Here is a 14,846-nt window from a genome sequence, read left to right as displayed (position 1 = left end):
AAGACAAGGATCCTTTCTATGTATCATTCCTTAGAAAAGTTATCTTCTTGTTTTAAACACATTCCTGATAACTTCAAAAGATGACCAAAATAAAACAGTATCTACAGAGATCATTTTCTGATTTTTTTGTACATCCAAAGTTAACAACATAAAAAAATAAAACTAGACAGCATTTCACATCCAAGTGCACAGAATCATTTTTGCAAGATTAAATAATGTAAACATTGGGAACAGCCAAATCAGCGAAGAATACCAACACCTCATCCGGTGTTGCCGCTTCGTTAAGTGGTTCAAAATCCAGATCTATAATTGCGCAATATTCACGGTATAGAAAAAGAAATAGATATTAATTTGACAAATAGCTGCAACTGAGACTTCTTTTTTATTTCTTTATATGTGTATATAGTGATTTAATTTTTTTAATTTTATGTATTTTATTTTTATTTTTGCAGAGGAGCCCAGAGCCGCCGCCTCCTCCTCCTCCTCCTCCTCCTCCTCCTCCTCCTCCTCCTCCTCCTCCTCCACACGCCTCATCTGTCTCCAGGCCGGCCTGACAGGAGACACAGGTTGTTGATTTCATCGTGGGTAGCAAGCTAGTAATAAATTGCAAAGTGCTTTCTCTTTTTCATGCTTTTTGCCAATAACTGCTCCCGCCGCGGTTCTTATTCTTTCCCTTAACTCATTGTCTTTGGGGGAGTTAGACACCCGGAGGTGCCTTGTCGGTCATATTTTTCAGCACGTCATCAATCCTATCATCTTCAATAACAACTGCAAAAAAGGGGGGGAAAAGAGAGGTGAGCACGCTTGGGCCCTGCCAGGGGTCTTAGATGTTTCGTGTGCCGCCAAGTAGGGAGGGGGGAGAGGGAGAGGGAGGAGGGCTCACTGCCGGGTGAGACAGCCCCCTCCTCCTCGGAGGCTGCCTAGGGACCCTTTACAGCCAGGCTCTAAACTGCGCTACCCCCGCCCCCCATGCTGGGTGCCAGCTGAATGGTGCAAAAAAGGAAGCCGAGAGGTCGCGAACGCAGCAGCCGGCTGCAGCCAGCGAGCGCTCTGGCCGCGTCCTTCCCCCACCCGGTGCATATTATTGAGAAAGGAGGCTCCTTCGCAGAGAAGGGAGAGGAGTGGGAGCCCCGGGTCTCCGAGGCTCTGAGCCCCCCGCGGATGTCCCCAGCGCAGAGCGCGTGGCCAAGGCTGAGTGCGGAGGTGCGGAAGAGCCAGGAGGGGACGCCAGGGCCGGTTCCCACCGCGAGAGAGCTGGCGGAGGGTTCGGTCCTGGCCTGGGCCGGCGGCCTCCAGCCCTTGACTCTCCGGGTGGCTGCAAAGGACAGTCTTCCTTCGCCGCCTGCCCGGGGCTCTGCCTCTCTCACCATCTCGACCTAGCCGAGGCTTTCTCAGTCCCTCGGCGCGACGGTCGCCTCTTGAGATCTCGGGGTCTCTACGTCAGGGGTGCCGCTCACGCTCATTGTTACACTGCTTCCCCGTCCTCCCGAGACCTGCGTCCCAGGCTCCGGCTCTCCCGCTGCAGCTGCCCCCAGAGCTTTGTCCCCGGCTCTCAGCCGACCTCGTTGTCCCGCGTACCCGCTCCCGTCCACCGCTACGTCTCAGTCTCTCCTGACAGCCGTCGGGCAACCTCCTGTCCCCGCGTCTCTGGAGCTCCTCTCGGAACCTCCCGGCGTCTCGGTCTCACTGGGGTTTCTCCAGCTCCCGAGCCGAGCGCCGAGCCGTGGCAACTCCCCACCAGCTCCCTTTACCAACTAACACGAAAGCCCGTGCGACCCGAGTGCCCCTAGCCACCGCGGCAGGAGTGGGAGCCTCCCCTACGCGGTTTCCCACGCCGTTCCTTGGGGGACCCTGGGACCTTCCCCCAGGACAGTACAGCGAGCGCAGCTGCGACTCCACTGCGCAAAAGAAGGGGGGTGAGAAATAAAAAAGCAAACTTTGACGCGGGTGGGGAGCGGGTATAACCCTTCGGCCTCCGCCGCAGCTAAAGGCCGCCACGCCCCCGGTGGACCCCACTCGGGATCCAACTGAGGGGGACGCCTACCCTTGGTCTGCCCCAACCCGACCCGCAGTGCGGGATCCCCCAATTCTGCGGGAGGGGACTCCATCCGGTTCGAACAGGCTCTGGTGTTCGGGAGACCCCTGCAAGCCTCCGCCAGGCCGCAGCGCCGGAAGAAGGAAGGAGGTGTCGGGGAAGGGACTGAGAACTCACCCCGCTTGCTCCGGCCGATCTGGCCCAGTTTGGGCGGCCGCTTGTTCTGCCCGGCGCCGAAGAAGTTGTTGGTGTCCTGCAGGCGGCACGAGAAGATCTGGCCCACGTCGCCGCCGTCGCCGTAGGGGCTCAGCTTCTCGTCGCCGTAGGGCAGCACCTCCGACATGGTCGCGTCCGGGGGCTCCGCGGCGGCACCACCTCCGCCCGCGTCCCCGCCCGCGGCGGACAGGGTCAGCGGCGCTGGGGCCGGGGGCGGCCGGCCGGGGTCGGCCCGCGGGCTGCGGCGGCGGCGGCGCCGGCGAGAGGCTGGGGGACACCGCTAGGGCAAGAGCGCGCAGCCGGCGCGAGCGACCCAACGAGCGCCCGCAGCTGCGCTGCGCTGCGCTCGGGCTCCGCGCGCGAGTGGCTGCTGCTCCGGCCGAGGAGAGCAGGACTCACATCCTCGGCGCTCTGGGGCGCTGGGCGGGGGCCGGCCGGGCGGGGCCGCGAGCCGGGAGGGAGGAGGGTGTCCCTGCGAGCCCGGAGGGCGCGGGACCCAGGAGGGCGCACCCGGGGAGCCGGGCGGGCCGGTCCTGCGGCTGGTGCGGGCGGCGGCGCTGGATCCGAGAGGCTGACTGGGGAGCTGCAAGCCGCGGGGCTGCGAGGGGCGGAGGGGGAGGGGAGGAGGGAGGGCGGGGGGAGGAAACCCGGAGGGAGGGAGGGGGAGAGAAACCAAGAGGGAGAGGGAGAAAAACAGAGACAGAGAGAAAGGAAGGCAGGGGAAGCAAAAGAGGGAGACAGAGAGAGGGGGGGAGAGGAAGGAGAGAAAGAGAAAACGGGGGGGGCTAGATCTAGAGCGGAAAGGCAGAGGGAAGAGACCGGGGAGGAGAGGGAGCGGGAGGGAAAGAGAGGGTCGGAGAGGGAAAGAGGGAGGAGAGCGGGAGAAGGAGGCAGGGGCCGCGGAGCCAGCCAGCGAGCTGCGAACCAGAAATGCCGGCCGCGGCGCCGAGCGAGGCGCGGGAGGAGGGCGGGGAGGAGGGGACCCGCGGGCCGGGGGAGAGATCCCTGGAAGCCGAGCGACGTCACGGGGCCGCGCTGGCTTCCTGCCCCCGCCCCCAGCACCCGCTGTCCCGCCCGCGCGGCGGGCCCGGTGCGCCCCGCCCCGGCCCGCGCCCCTCCCTCCGGGTGTTTACCCGGCCCCGAGCCGGTGCGCGCCGGCTCCGAGCCCCGCCAGCCCCAGCTTTGCCTCCTGAGGGCAGCTGCGGGGAGAGGACCCGCGATGCACAGGCGGGGAAGGACGCGGATCCGATACTGACCTCCCTGGAGGCCAGAGGCCAGGGCAAAAGATCCGAGAGCACCGGGGCGACACACGGACAGAGCCTCCCTCGTCCTGGTCCCCTACCACACTTGAGCCCCACTGCAGACCTTCACCCCTCAGCGGCTAGAACTTCACCCCCGGCCCCGGGTCCACTGCGTAGGCCCTGAAGGCCCTGCTCCCCCCACCCTGCCCCGCGACGCCGGGCTCCCGCGGGGCCTCGGGTGGGAGGAGGGGGAGGGAAGGCAGCCCCGCCTCCGGCAGGAGAGGGGAGCGCCTCATTAGGCCGGGCTTGCCCGGGTTGCCCGACTTTCGGCGCCTCCTTTCTCCGCCGGGGACGTCCCGGGCCTGCCTTACTCTGCCCCCGGGGACCTCCTTTCCAGCAACAACCATGAACCCTGGCAAGAGACTATGGCCTGAGCCGAGGAGTAGGCTCCTCTATCCCATGGGGGAGAGTGGGACAACCCCAGAGGCCTGGGAGGCGCATCTGCCAAGCAGATGGTAACTCTGAGGGAGCAAGGTGCGTGAGGAGCGCTCATTATCCTCGCCCGGAGCCAGCAGCACCTGCTCTCCCCCCAGAGACCCGCACTGCTCAGCAGAACCGGCCTAATCTTGTACAGGGGCAACCAGCCCAAGGTCACGCAACCTGCTAGAAACACATCCAGGTCGCCAGGTGAACTCTCACCTGGCTCAAACTGCAAGAGGTTGACCGTGAAAGAGCACCGTCAGCCTCACTCTCCCCTCCATAGTTAGAACTCTGGTGGGACCTGACTGGAGGGAAAAGTGGGTGGCCGTTTAATGGTCTGTGGAGTAAAGACAACCTGAAAGGAGCCAAACCCTGTTAAAGGACTGGCTGGCTTCCAGAGGCCAGAGCTCCTGGGGAGGAGAGGGAAGCCAGGCAATGTGGCAGATGGGATAAGCACGACCTTTGGGTTTGACCCATGACCTGTGTTTGAATCCCAGCCCTGACATTTGCTAATTGTGAGACTTGGGGCAAATCATCTATCCTCTCTGAAATTCCACAGCCTCAGCTGTAAGATGGGGCACACGCCTGGCTAGCTAGCTGCCTGAGGTGCCTTGCCCTTCCCGGCAGTAATAAGGGGGAAAGTGAAATGAGGCTGGCTGAGAGTGGACGAGCAATAAACACTTAGAAATCACTTAATGGGTGAGAAAGAGCAGTAGCACTTCACTCCTTGTCATTTCAGAGCCATCTGAGGGGGAGGATCCCTAGAGATTACCTAGCCCAACCCTGTAATTTTCATGTGGGGAGCAGAAGCCAAGAGGGTTGGGGCTAGCCCCAAATCCCATGACTTGTCCATGGCAGGAGCAGCAGGTCTCCAGGTCACCTCTGCTCTGCTGCACAGCAACCTGTCTCCATTCATTAAGGCTCTACCAAGCATCTGCTTCCAGGTTGGCTTCAAGGCCAAATGCTGGAAGAGAAAGCAAGAGCATAGCAAGCAGGATGATAAAGTCACAAGAAGCTCTTACATTTGTATTAGGCTGTTTTTCCCCCAAAGCATCTTTACAGCCATTCTCCACCTTGCTTCTCAAAATAAAATACCTCTCAAGGTACAAAGAGGCATTGCATCCCTGTTTAACTGATGTAGCAGAAAGAGGCTAAGTGACTTACCCAAGGTCAGAAGCTAGCGATGGAGCCAGGAGAAGCCACTCTTCCAGCTGTGATTTCAGGTGCTGGGAGGGAACTCCCTGCAATGGTGGCAGCATGTAAAGCTAGACCACCCACTCATCTGGCTCCTTCCTTGCTGCTGAACAGTGGGAAGCAATTTACACACTGAGCATGTACCATGGCCAAAAGACACAGAGAGGTCCAAGAATCCAGGCACACAGAGCAGGTAAGAGCAAGAAGCCAGTTATAAATCCCAGCTGTTCTTAACTTCACCTTGCTTTGTCCAAACAAGGTCAGAAGTGGCAGCATCTCACCCAATTCAGTACCCACTCTGTCATGACACACACCCCGCCTGAACATGTGGCCCTTGACAAACTGAAAAGGTCTCCTTGACTATTATCTCCTGAATAATCAACCTTCAGAAATGGGAGTCTCTGGCCCATTTAACAGATGAGGTAGCTGGAGGTTAGGTGATCTCTGCAAGGTCACATAGAAATTTCACAAGGAAAAGAGTCAGAATGGCATCTCTCTACTTCTACTCCTCCCAGCTGTCTTTATTACAAAGGCCTCACTTAATCTTCCATTACTTCCATCTTCAGAGTACATCCGTCCATCCTGGGATTCCATTCCTACTGTCTCTCCCCACCCCAGATGCCAAGTGGCTGGCTCTGAGTCAGAAGCCCAGGCCTGTGTTGAAGATGCCAGATCCAGGAGAAGGAAAGGACCAAGAAAGGCTGCCTTCCCTGGTGCCCAGCAAGGAACCCAGTAGTGCACAGTCAGGAGCAGTAGACCAAGGTGAAGAGTTCCCAGAGGTGGTCAAGTTCAAATCCCTGCTCTGTGATCTTTCACTTCTCGGTGCCTCAGTTTCCTCACTTGTCAATTGAGGATATAATCATCCTACTCAGTGGTTTATGCTAAAAAAGTTCAAACATACATCATGCCTGGCACATAGTACATCCTCCATAAGTATTGTTATTATTATTAGCCACTGACTCTCTTTGTGGCTTTTAATAAACTGCCTCTTCTCTTCAGTCCTCTGACTTTACATCATAAAATAGGAAAGATCCCATCTTTTTTTTCAAGTCTCCTAAATTTAAAGTAGATACACAAAGGTGGGGGTCACAGAGCCCTCCCTACCTCTCAGCTTTCCCTTTGAAATTCACCTAAAACTCCTTCACAGAAAATTTAATTGCAGGACTCTGGAATTAAAAATCACAAGCCTGAACCATCTCCTCAGGCTTGGCCCTTTCAGTACAGACATTCAAGGATTGAAACACTGCAAATGAAGCCCCTACTGCTCTCTGAGCCCTAGGCTACAACTGTGGGGTACTGGGGAAGGCCAGCCCAGCAAGGCCCAGCATGAAATAGAGGTTCCCTCTGTTCCCATCCCATCCCTCCTGTCAAGATGAGGAGACTGAGGCACAGGTAGCAGCATCAGTGATAAGACCCATTGGACAGCCCTGCAGGGCATCCATGGGCAGGCCAGGACTAGGCCCCTGAAGGGATAGAGCTGGGAGTGCCAAGCCTTGCCAGGACTGGCTCAGACCCTAGATGATGCGGGGGAAGGATAAGATGCAGTCCACGTCAGTGGCCAGCCGGTCACCTCCAGAGAGGCTAAGAGGCCACCCAGCAGGAATGGCCACTGCAAGCCATAGTCACTGGAACTCTGGTGGCAGCCAGTTCCCCACCTTCCTGGAAAGGCAGAGCCTCTGCCGATGTCACTACTGCACACAGGGAACAAGGAGTAAACACCTTGGCTGAGCGAGGGGCTTGGATCTAGATACAGGAGCATTCAGGGAGCATCTGCGGTGGCCCCTGCGCCAGGCCCAGCCACTCCCAGTTCAGTCAGCTTTGCTGTCGCCATTTGTCCAATCATAGGCCCTTTTTTTATTTTTGAATGGAAAATAAAAGGGAATCCACTGGAGCTACTGGAGCTTCGGTTCCTACCATTTGGGCCTCCTACCCCCAGTGGGTCCCCCAAAGAATGGCCAAAACTTTGCAGGCTCAGTTTGTAAACCACTTCTAGAGTCCATCTAGCCTGACCCCCTCACATTACAGTGGAGAAACGGAGGCCCAGGAGGGGAAGGGCAGAACCCAGGTCTCCCCTGTTACAGTCTCGATTCCTACCACCTCATCCTTTCCTACCGCCTTGTCGCTCCTTATGCTCAGAGTCACAAGCGGGGAGGGAATCCTGGCCACGCACCACCAGTTGCAATATCAAAGAGATTTTGGTTCAACAATGGATTTTGTGTTCTTCTTTAAAATGAAAAGATCATAGTCATTTTAAAGTTTTTATTATGCCCACAAAACTTAGGTCCCATGCGCTCTCAGGCAGACAACAGACAGTCAGGGGAGTGTAGAAACCAAATGTCACCATGATGGGAGTGAGGTCCCCATTCACTGGCGGGGGGGGGGGGGCAATTCTGCCACCTGCCTGTGCCCTCCCCCATCATTCCATGTCAACAGCTTGGGTTTGGGAACTCTGAGGAGAAATTACCCATAATCCCCAGCCCCAGCCTGGCTGATGGGAGTTGCTGGGGCTGATTGTGGCCTCTATGCTACAGACAAGGGCTTTCAGGCCAGAAAAGCTGAGTGGCAGCCCAAAGTCACATAGCTGATGGATGAGAGGCAGCCGGTCCCATCCCAGAGGCCACTCTCTCCACTGTTGGGTGTCACTGCCCAGGGGATGTAGATTAGATAGCCCAGACCTGTCACAGGCCAAGGACTCCCCAGGAGGGAATCAATGAAGGAGACCATTCTCTTTCCCAATTTCCAGGAAACCTAAGGTCCTCCCAATCTGGATAAGGCTGGATCCTGTCCTGGGACAACCCAAAAGCTTTTGGGGCAGGGGTACCAGGGATTGAACCCAGGGCCACTCAACCACTGAGCCCCATCCCCAGCCCTATTTTGTATTTTATTTATTGACAGGGTCTCATTGAGTTACTTGGCCCCTCGCTGTGGCCTCATGATCCTCCTGCCTCAGCCTCCCAAACTGCTCAGATTACAGGATCATGCCTCTGTGCCCAGTGAACAGAACAGCTTTTTATACCTTAAGCCCAGAGGCAGCAGGACCAACCAAGGAGACGCCAGAAATCTGGGCTCAGACCCACTAGGGTCTGATCAGAGATGTGGCCACAACCTGCTGAGCCCAGATCCCACCAAGGAGGCTGGTCATGCTCAGCTTCAGACCTTTCAATTTATTTTTCAAACACTTTATTTAAATTTATTTATTCATTAAGCACTTTCCCATCCCATGGATGTGAAATTGATGCCCATGATAACCCCACAGGGTGGCAAGGCAAAGCAAGGATATCTCTTTTGTGTGGTGGGAAAGGTGAGTCCCAGAAGAGGAAGATGAGCTGCCCATCTGGGGACAGAGCCACCAGCACCACAGCCAACTCTCTCAACAATCAACACAGTTCCCTGCTCCTATATCTGGAGAAGGACAAGTCAAGTGAAGGTCAACTAGGAGACCTGAGTCCAATCCCAGCTCCATGCCCCACTATCTGCATCACCTAAGTGACCTTGAGGTAGTCACTGCTCTTTTTGAGCTATAAAATTAGGGTGTGTCTCAGAAGACATGCAGACAGAGTCATTAGAGTAAGGGCAGGGAAGAGTTTCATGCGGAGAGTCCCTCCAGGTAGCCCATAGGGCCTGCAGGGGTGGACAGAGGGTCTCTTCTTCGTAGAAAGAGAACTTCCTGTGGAATAGGGAGAGCAGAGGCCTAGGGATACTCTCCACACAGGCACAGAGGCCCCACTGGGCCCAAACCTAGACTGAGCAGGGGATGGCAGCAGGGGGCCATCTGGGCTGAGAGGAAGGTGGAGCACAGTCAAAGTAGCTGTGGCTTGAGACACTCTCACAGAATCAGAGCTGAGGAACCTCCAAGAGGAAGACAGCTACACAGAGGAAGAAACCTGTCCACGTGCTCAGAGGCAAGAGACAGCAGAAAAGGAGCAAAACTACCAACCCATGGAGGGATGGGACACAGAGGGCCAGGGAAGAGGAAGTGAGACCACAGGGGGAAGCTCGAAGCAGGAGAGAAACAGCAACAGGCCAGGACAGGACCGAGGGAGATGAGCCAGGAAAGAACCCGTCAGGGAGAAGCAGAATTTCTCACAGAAGAAAATCAATCTAAAATCTCTGTCATACAGTTTTTTCCAAACCTCCTCCTTTCCCAGTGTGAAGTCATTTGCGTATTTTAAGAACGTGCAATGCATTATGCATATCTCGTTTTTTGTTTAAAGAAATCATGGTTAATGTATTTGAAGACCTGAATGCCTGGAAAATTATAGAGAAAGAAATATGGGAAATTTCCCCCCTTGGAATTTTCTGGGTGTGTCAAAACTTTCACAGCTGCAATCAGTTCCTTGATGAGCTGGGCAGAGGAAGGAGGAGAGTGGAGAGAGGATTTCTGCTTCAGCCTTCCCAGGCTGAGTCACACTGGTCCTGGGACCAGCGGCCCAGCATCCTCCCTAGACTTCTCAGGCCTGGTCCACAGGCCTCAAGGAAGAGACTGGCACAGGCCTCTCTTTGCACAACCTGTTTCTCCTCCAAGTTGTCCGGCTGCCTCAACTGCAGGGTCACAGTGCCACCTGGCGGTCGTGGAAGAGACTGCCATATAGGAGGGGTCCCACTGCACACCCTGGGGCTGGGGAAGATAGGAAGAAAGGCAGCCCAGGAGCAAGCTATTGCCAGTAGGAAGCACTACCCTACCGGGCACCTTAAATACTGAGCGGAGGCTCTGAGGGGGCCAGGCTGCGATTATGGTAATTTGGACATTAACACTAGGATGACCTCATTTGTACCCCCAGGTCTAGGGAGCATTCAGATTCCAGATGCAAAGTGCCTGGCACAGTTAAGTTTTCAATCAGTGTTTGTCCAGTTCAGCGGTGGCCCTCCAAAGCCATTTCCCAAAGCAGACACCTTTGGCTTTGAGGCCCCCAATGTTAGGTGATGACTCAGGCAGGGACAGGGATGAAGAGCAAAGGACCTGGGGCCTCCTCAGCCCCTCTGAGCAGCGCCTGCCCCATCTCAGGGAAGGGAAATGCCAAGTCCCTCGGTGGCATCTGGAAAACAATAAGGCAGCTGCAGGGAAGTGACTAATGAGCACTTCAGGGAGCAGTTGGGGACATCATGCATGGAAACTTATCTCATTCAAAATGGATAACTTCACACTCTCTAATTAGAGAGAAAATGTGCTGTGCGCCCCAGCTCAGCTTTCTGAGAACACAGGCCGTGGCACAGCTAGCCAGGAGGGAGTCACGTCTCATCTCTCAGCCCCACCACCCCACAGGAGGGCTTCAAAACGCCCTTCCAGGTCCCTCATTTGCTTTCCATCTTGTGGACATGCAAAATATCTGAGCCGCCTGGAACCTTGGAGAGCTTCTAATCCAACTTGCTCCTTTTAGAGACAGAACAAAGGCCCAGAGAGTCAAATCACTGCATCAAGATCACACAGCAAGCCGGAAGCGGTAGCCCATGCCTATAATCTCAGCAGCTTGGGAGGCTGACACAAGAGGATCATGAGTTCAAAGCAAGCCTCAGCAACTTATAGAGGCCTTAGGAACTCAGCAAGACCCTGTCTCTAAATAAAATATAATAAAGGGGCTGGGGAGATGGTTCAGTGGTTAATGCCCCTGAGTTCAATCCCTGGGGGGAAAAAAAAGCCAATCTTTGGGTTCCCAGTTCCGACGATTTATCACCATCCAATGACGTTGTCCTAACTCTCCTGTGTGGAGTCCTAAAGCTCTAGACAGGTCACTGGACATAATGTTCTCCCTACACAATTCATCCCTCTTGGCACCCAGGCCTTAAAAGAGACCCTCCCCTTACTCATTACAACCAAGTCACCGCTGTCATCTTCAGTCTGAGAGCCAACTCCTCCAGGCAGCCTTCCAGGATTGTTTCCTTCACACCTACTGTCTCACTCACTGGTTTACTCCTCCATCCCATGGACATTCAGGGTTAAGAGGTCAGACTCCGGGGTTGGGCTGCCTGAGTTTCAATCCTATCCCTAGCATGCTCAATCTCTCTGGGCCTCAACTTCCTTTTATTTAAAATATGGATAATACACACACACACACACACACACACACACACGAGAATGCAATCACACACAGCACTCATCCGGTCCCTAGCAAGGAGCCAGCCCTGATGTCCACCCTAAGTAGTGCATACTGACGACCAAAGCTGGAGAAGGAAATGAAAAAATACAGCCCCTGCCTGAGATCTGTACAATATGGTTAAGAGCAGGAACAGAGAAACAAGAATGTGGGGCTGGGCTGGGGCTCAGTGGTAGAGCACTCGCCTCGCACTGCGAGACCCTGGGTTCAATCCTCAGCACCACATAAAAATAAGTGAAATAAGGGTATTGTGTCCAAGCACAACTAAAAAATAAACATTAAAAAAGAGAGAGAGAGAGAGAAACAAGAATGTATTTTGGGCCTGGCATGTGGGGCACACCCGGTATCCCAGCCACTGAGGAAGCTGAAGCAGGAGGATCCCAAACAAGCTCAATTCCACCTGGGCAACTTAGCAAGAGGCTGTCTCAAAGTAATAAAAAGAAAAAAAAAAAAAAAGCCGGGGTTACGGCTGTAGCTCAGTGAGTGCCTGCCTCAGCGCATGTGAGGAACCGGATTTAATCTTCAGAACCACATAAAAATAAATAAATAGTGTCCTAAAAACATTATTTACCAAAAAAAAAAGGGCTCGGGATGTGGCTCAAGGGGTAGCGCGCTCGCCTGGCATGCGTGCGGCCCGGGTTCGATCCTCAGCACCACATACAAACAAAGATGTTGTGTCCGCTGAAAACTAAAAAATATTAAAAAATTTTAAAAAAAGACAATAGCCGGATGCAGTGGCGCATGCCTGTAATACCAGCAGCTAGGGAGGCTGAGGCAGGGGGATTGCAAGTTCAAAACCAGCTTTAGCAACTTAGTGAGATGCTAAGCAACTTAGCAAGACCCTGTCTCTAAATAAAATACAAAAAAGGGGCTGGCGATGTGGCTCCATAGTTAAGCATCCCTGGGTTCAACCTCCAGTACCAATAATAATAATAAATAAATAAATGTAAAGAACTGGTGATGCAGCTCAGTGGTAGAGGGCCCCTGGTTCAATCCCAAGTACTGCAAAAAAAAAAAAAAAAAAAAAAATTGGAATCTCAAAAGAGGGACATCCAACCAGTCCAGAGGGGAAGGGTCAGGGAAGCTTTTCTGGAGGCGAAACCTCAAGCACAGTTTAAAGGGTAGATAGACTCAGATGGTGAAGGAAGGCCTTGACTACAGAGCAGGATCAGCATGAGCAAAGGCAGGAAGAGCATGGCAAGTGTTGGGAACTCAATGCTCAGTGTTGCTGAAGTCACAAGTGTGAGACCAAGAGGGATGTGGACAGGCTTGGAGCACTGGCCAGAGCTGGGTCATGCAGAGCTTTGCGTGACAGAGCCACACCTTGATTCTGTAGGTGGCAAGGAGCTCAGGTTCTTGTTATTAGGGACATGGTCAGGTTGGTGGCTTAAATAAATCACCCTGGATTTGGAGGGGCATGCTTTTCCTCTCGTGGGCTCTCCTGCAATGACACACTGCCCTTCATTGGTTTATTTCTAAGGGTCAGAGATCTGCTGCAACCTGGCCAATCTCAAAGACCCTCTATGGATTGACTGACCCCTCCCAAACTCATTAAAATTTAATTGCCCTTGGACCATAAAGAGGTGGTTAGGTCACAGAGTGGATTAAAGCCATTATGGAAAGAGTGGGTTAGTTATCTTGGGAGTGGAGTCCTATTAAAAGGATGAGTTCTATTTTTTTTTTTTTTTTTGGTCTCTCTTGGGCTTCCTCACCATGTGACGCCCTCTGCCATGTTGTGATGCAGCAAGAAAGCCCTTGCCAGATGCTGGTGTTTGCTCTTGGACTTCCCAGGCTCCAGAACCTCAAGAGAGAAATCTGTTTATTGTAAATGACTCAGTCTCAGATTTTTCTCTTACAGTAACCAAAAGCAGCTGAGAGAAAATTTCCAGCTATAATATTCTGTGAACCACAAGCATTCCAAAGAACTGAGCCCTCATCCCTAGAAGACTTGCAAGTAATTAGGATGCTCTAAAGCACAAATCTGAGCCCTATGCAGTCAAGGACTGGGCCTTATGCATTTTACATCCCCAGACACAAAATACAAATGTTAGATGAATAAATATCCATGAGTGACACCCTCGGCATTCCAGAAGTCCTGCAGGTTCACCAGCCTCAGCTCTATCACCCAACTGGCCTCTTCAAATCCTGGGACCAGACTAAAGGGCATCCAAGGATGGCCTGATTTGTCAAGGTGTTTGCTTCTTGAATTTTCATTAGAATTCTGGAAGAATTAGGCTTCTGAAGACTGCCTGCCAACCCTCTCTACTAGGATCTGCTGGAATGCTCAAGGTGCTGACTAGTATGTAAAATGCTGCTTATGATAATAAATGCAGTTGGTTCTCCAAATCTGTGGGTTTTGCACTTGTAAATTTAATCAGCTGAAATCCAAAGTATTTTGGGGTGTGGGGAACTGCATCTATACAACATGTAGACATTTACCCCTCATCAATATTATACACAATAGTATACCAACACAGCATTTACCTCGTAGTAGGCATTATAAGTGATCTAGAGACAATTTGAAGTGTTGAGGGGCAGGTGTAGCTCAGTGGTAGAGCACTTGCCTAGCATGTGGGAGGCCTGGGTTCCATCCCCAGCACCTCAAAAACACACAAAAACAAAGTGTAGGGAGGAACTATACAGGTTATAATTTTAGGCCATTTTATGAGGAATTTGAGCACCTATGGATTATGGCATCTGCAGAGGTCCTGGAAATAATCCCCTATGGGTGAGGAGGATCCCACCCAGCTGCCTGATGGAAAACCTGATGCAGTCCCAACCTAATGTAATCAAAAGTTGGGGGCTTTGTCTTCAGGCAGTGGTAGCCTTGACCTCCCTTGCTGGTTTGCTGTATTAGAAACAATACCCCTAAAGAGCCTAACATTGCCTGGTTTGTGATTATGTGGCCACAGGCAAGATGTAACTCCACCAAGCCTGTCCTCATTTATGAAACAGAAGTGACAACATCCACTGTGTAGGACAGCAAGCATTAATGCATAAAGCAGCTCCCAGACGTTCTGAGCACCAGCAGTAATCACTTAAGATGATTCCTGCCCACCACTGCTGCCCAGGAGCAAAGTGACTGAGCACACGGCAGACAGGAAGACATCACTCACAAAGATCCCACTTAATACTTTCTACTTCCTTCCTCCCATCATTCCCTGTCCCACACAGATCTAAGGCCACTGGACCCTTCTGGAGATGAGGCTCCTAAAGCAAGATAGAAACTGCCACAGAAGGCCACAGCAGGGAGTGTGCCCATTTCAGTCCCAGACAAGCCAGGATCAAGCAGGGACCTCCAATGCCCAGTCTTCCTCCAGTATGGGCACCCTGCTCTACCAACTCTGGGAGCCAGTATCTCATGGAGTGTCCCGTTGACAGAGGAATCTGTTGGGCCTGCTGCTGGTGGGCAGCAAACAATAGTTCAGATTGGGATCCATCACATGACAGCTCTTATGTCCTCACCCCCATGAACTTCCCCCCTCAGGGCCAATTTCTCATCTATACAGGGAAGCCGAGGACTCAGCCTGAGAGCTGCCTGACGGGGAACTCACTTTGCAACTGAAGTTTGAAGTGGTGCATGGTGTA

General features: G+C 53.3%; 1 protein-coding gene across 1 annotated transcript; it reads right to left on the bottom strand.

The window, feature by feature from the left end:
* Positions 1 to 586: 586 nt before the first annotated feature.
* On the bottom strand, positions 587 to 2,461 carry Camk2n1 (calcium/calmodulin dependent protein kinase II inhibitor 1). The gene is made up of 2 exons (XM_046468686.2): positions 2,213 to 2,461; positions 587 to 768 (listed from the first exon to the last, which is right to left on the bottom strand). The coding sequence occupies exons 1-2, from the start codon at positions 2,376 to 2,378 to the stop codon at positions 698 to 700; spliced, it is 237 nt and encodes a 78-aa protein (XP_046324642.1). The 5' UTR covers positions 2,379 to 2,461; the 3' UTR covers positions 587 to 697.
* Positions 2,462 to 14,846: the final 12,385 nt, after the last annotated feature.

The sequence above is a fragment of the Marmota monax genome, unplaced genomic scaffold (assembly GCF_021218885.2).
Source record: "Marmota monax isolate L192 unplaced genomic scaffold, Marmota_monax_Labrador192_F-V1.1 WCK01_AAM20220418_F8-fsc00008, whole genome shotgun sequence".
Classification (NCBI taxonomy): domain Eukaryota; kingdom Metazoa; phylum Chordata; class Mammalia; order Rodentia; family Sciuridae; genus Marmota; species Marmota monax.
This window is presented reverse-complemented; position numbering and strand designations above follow the sequence as displayed.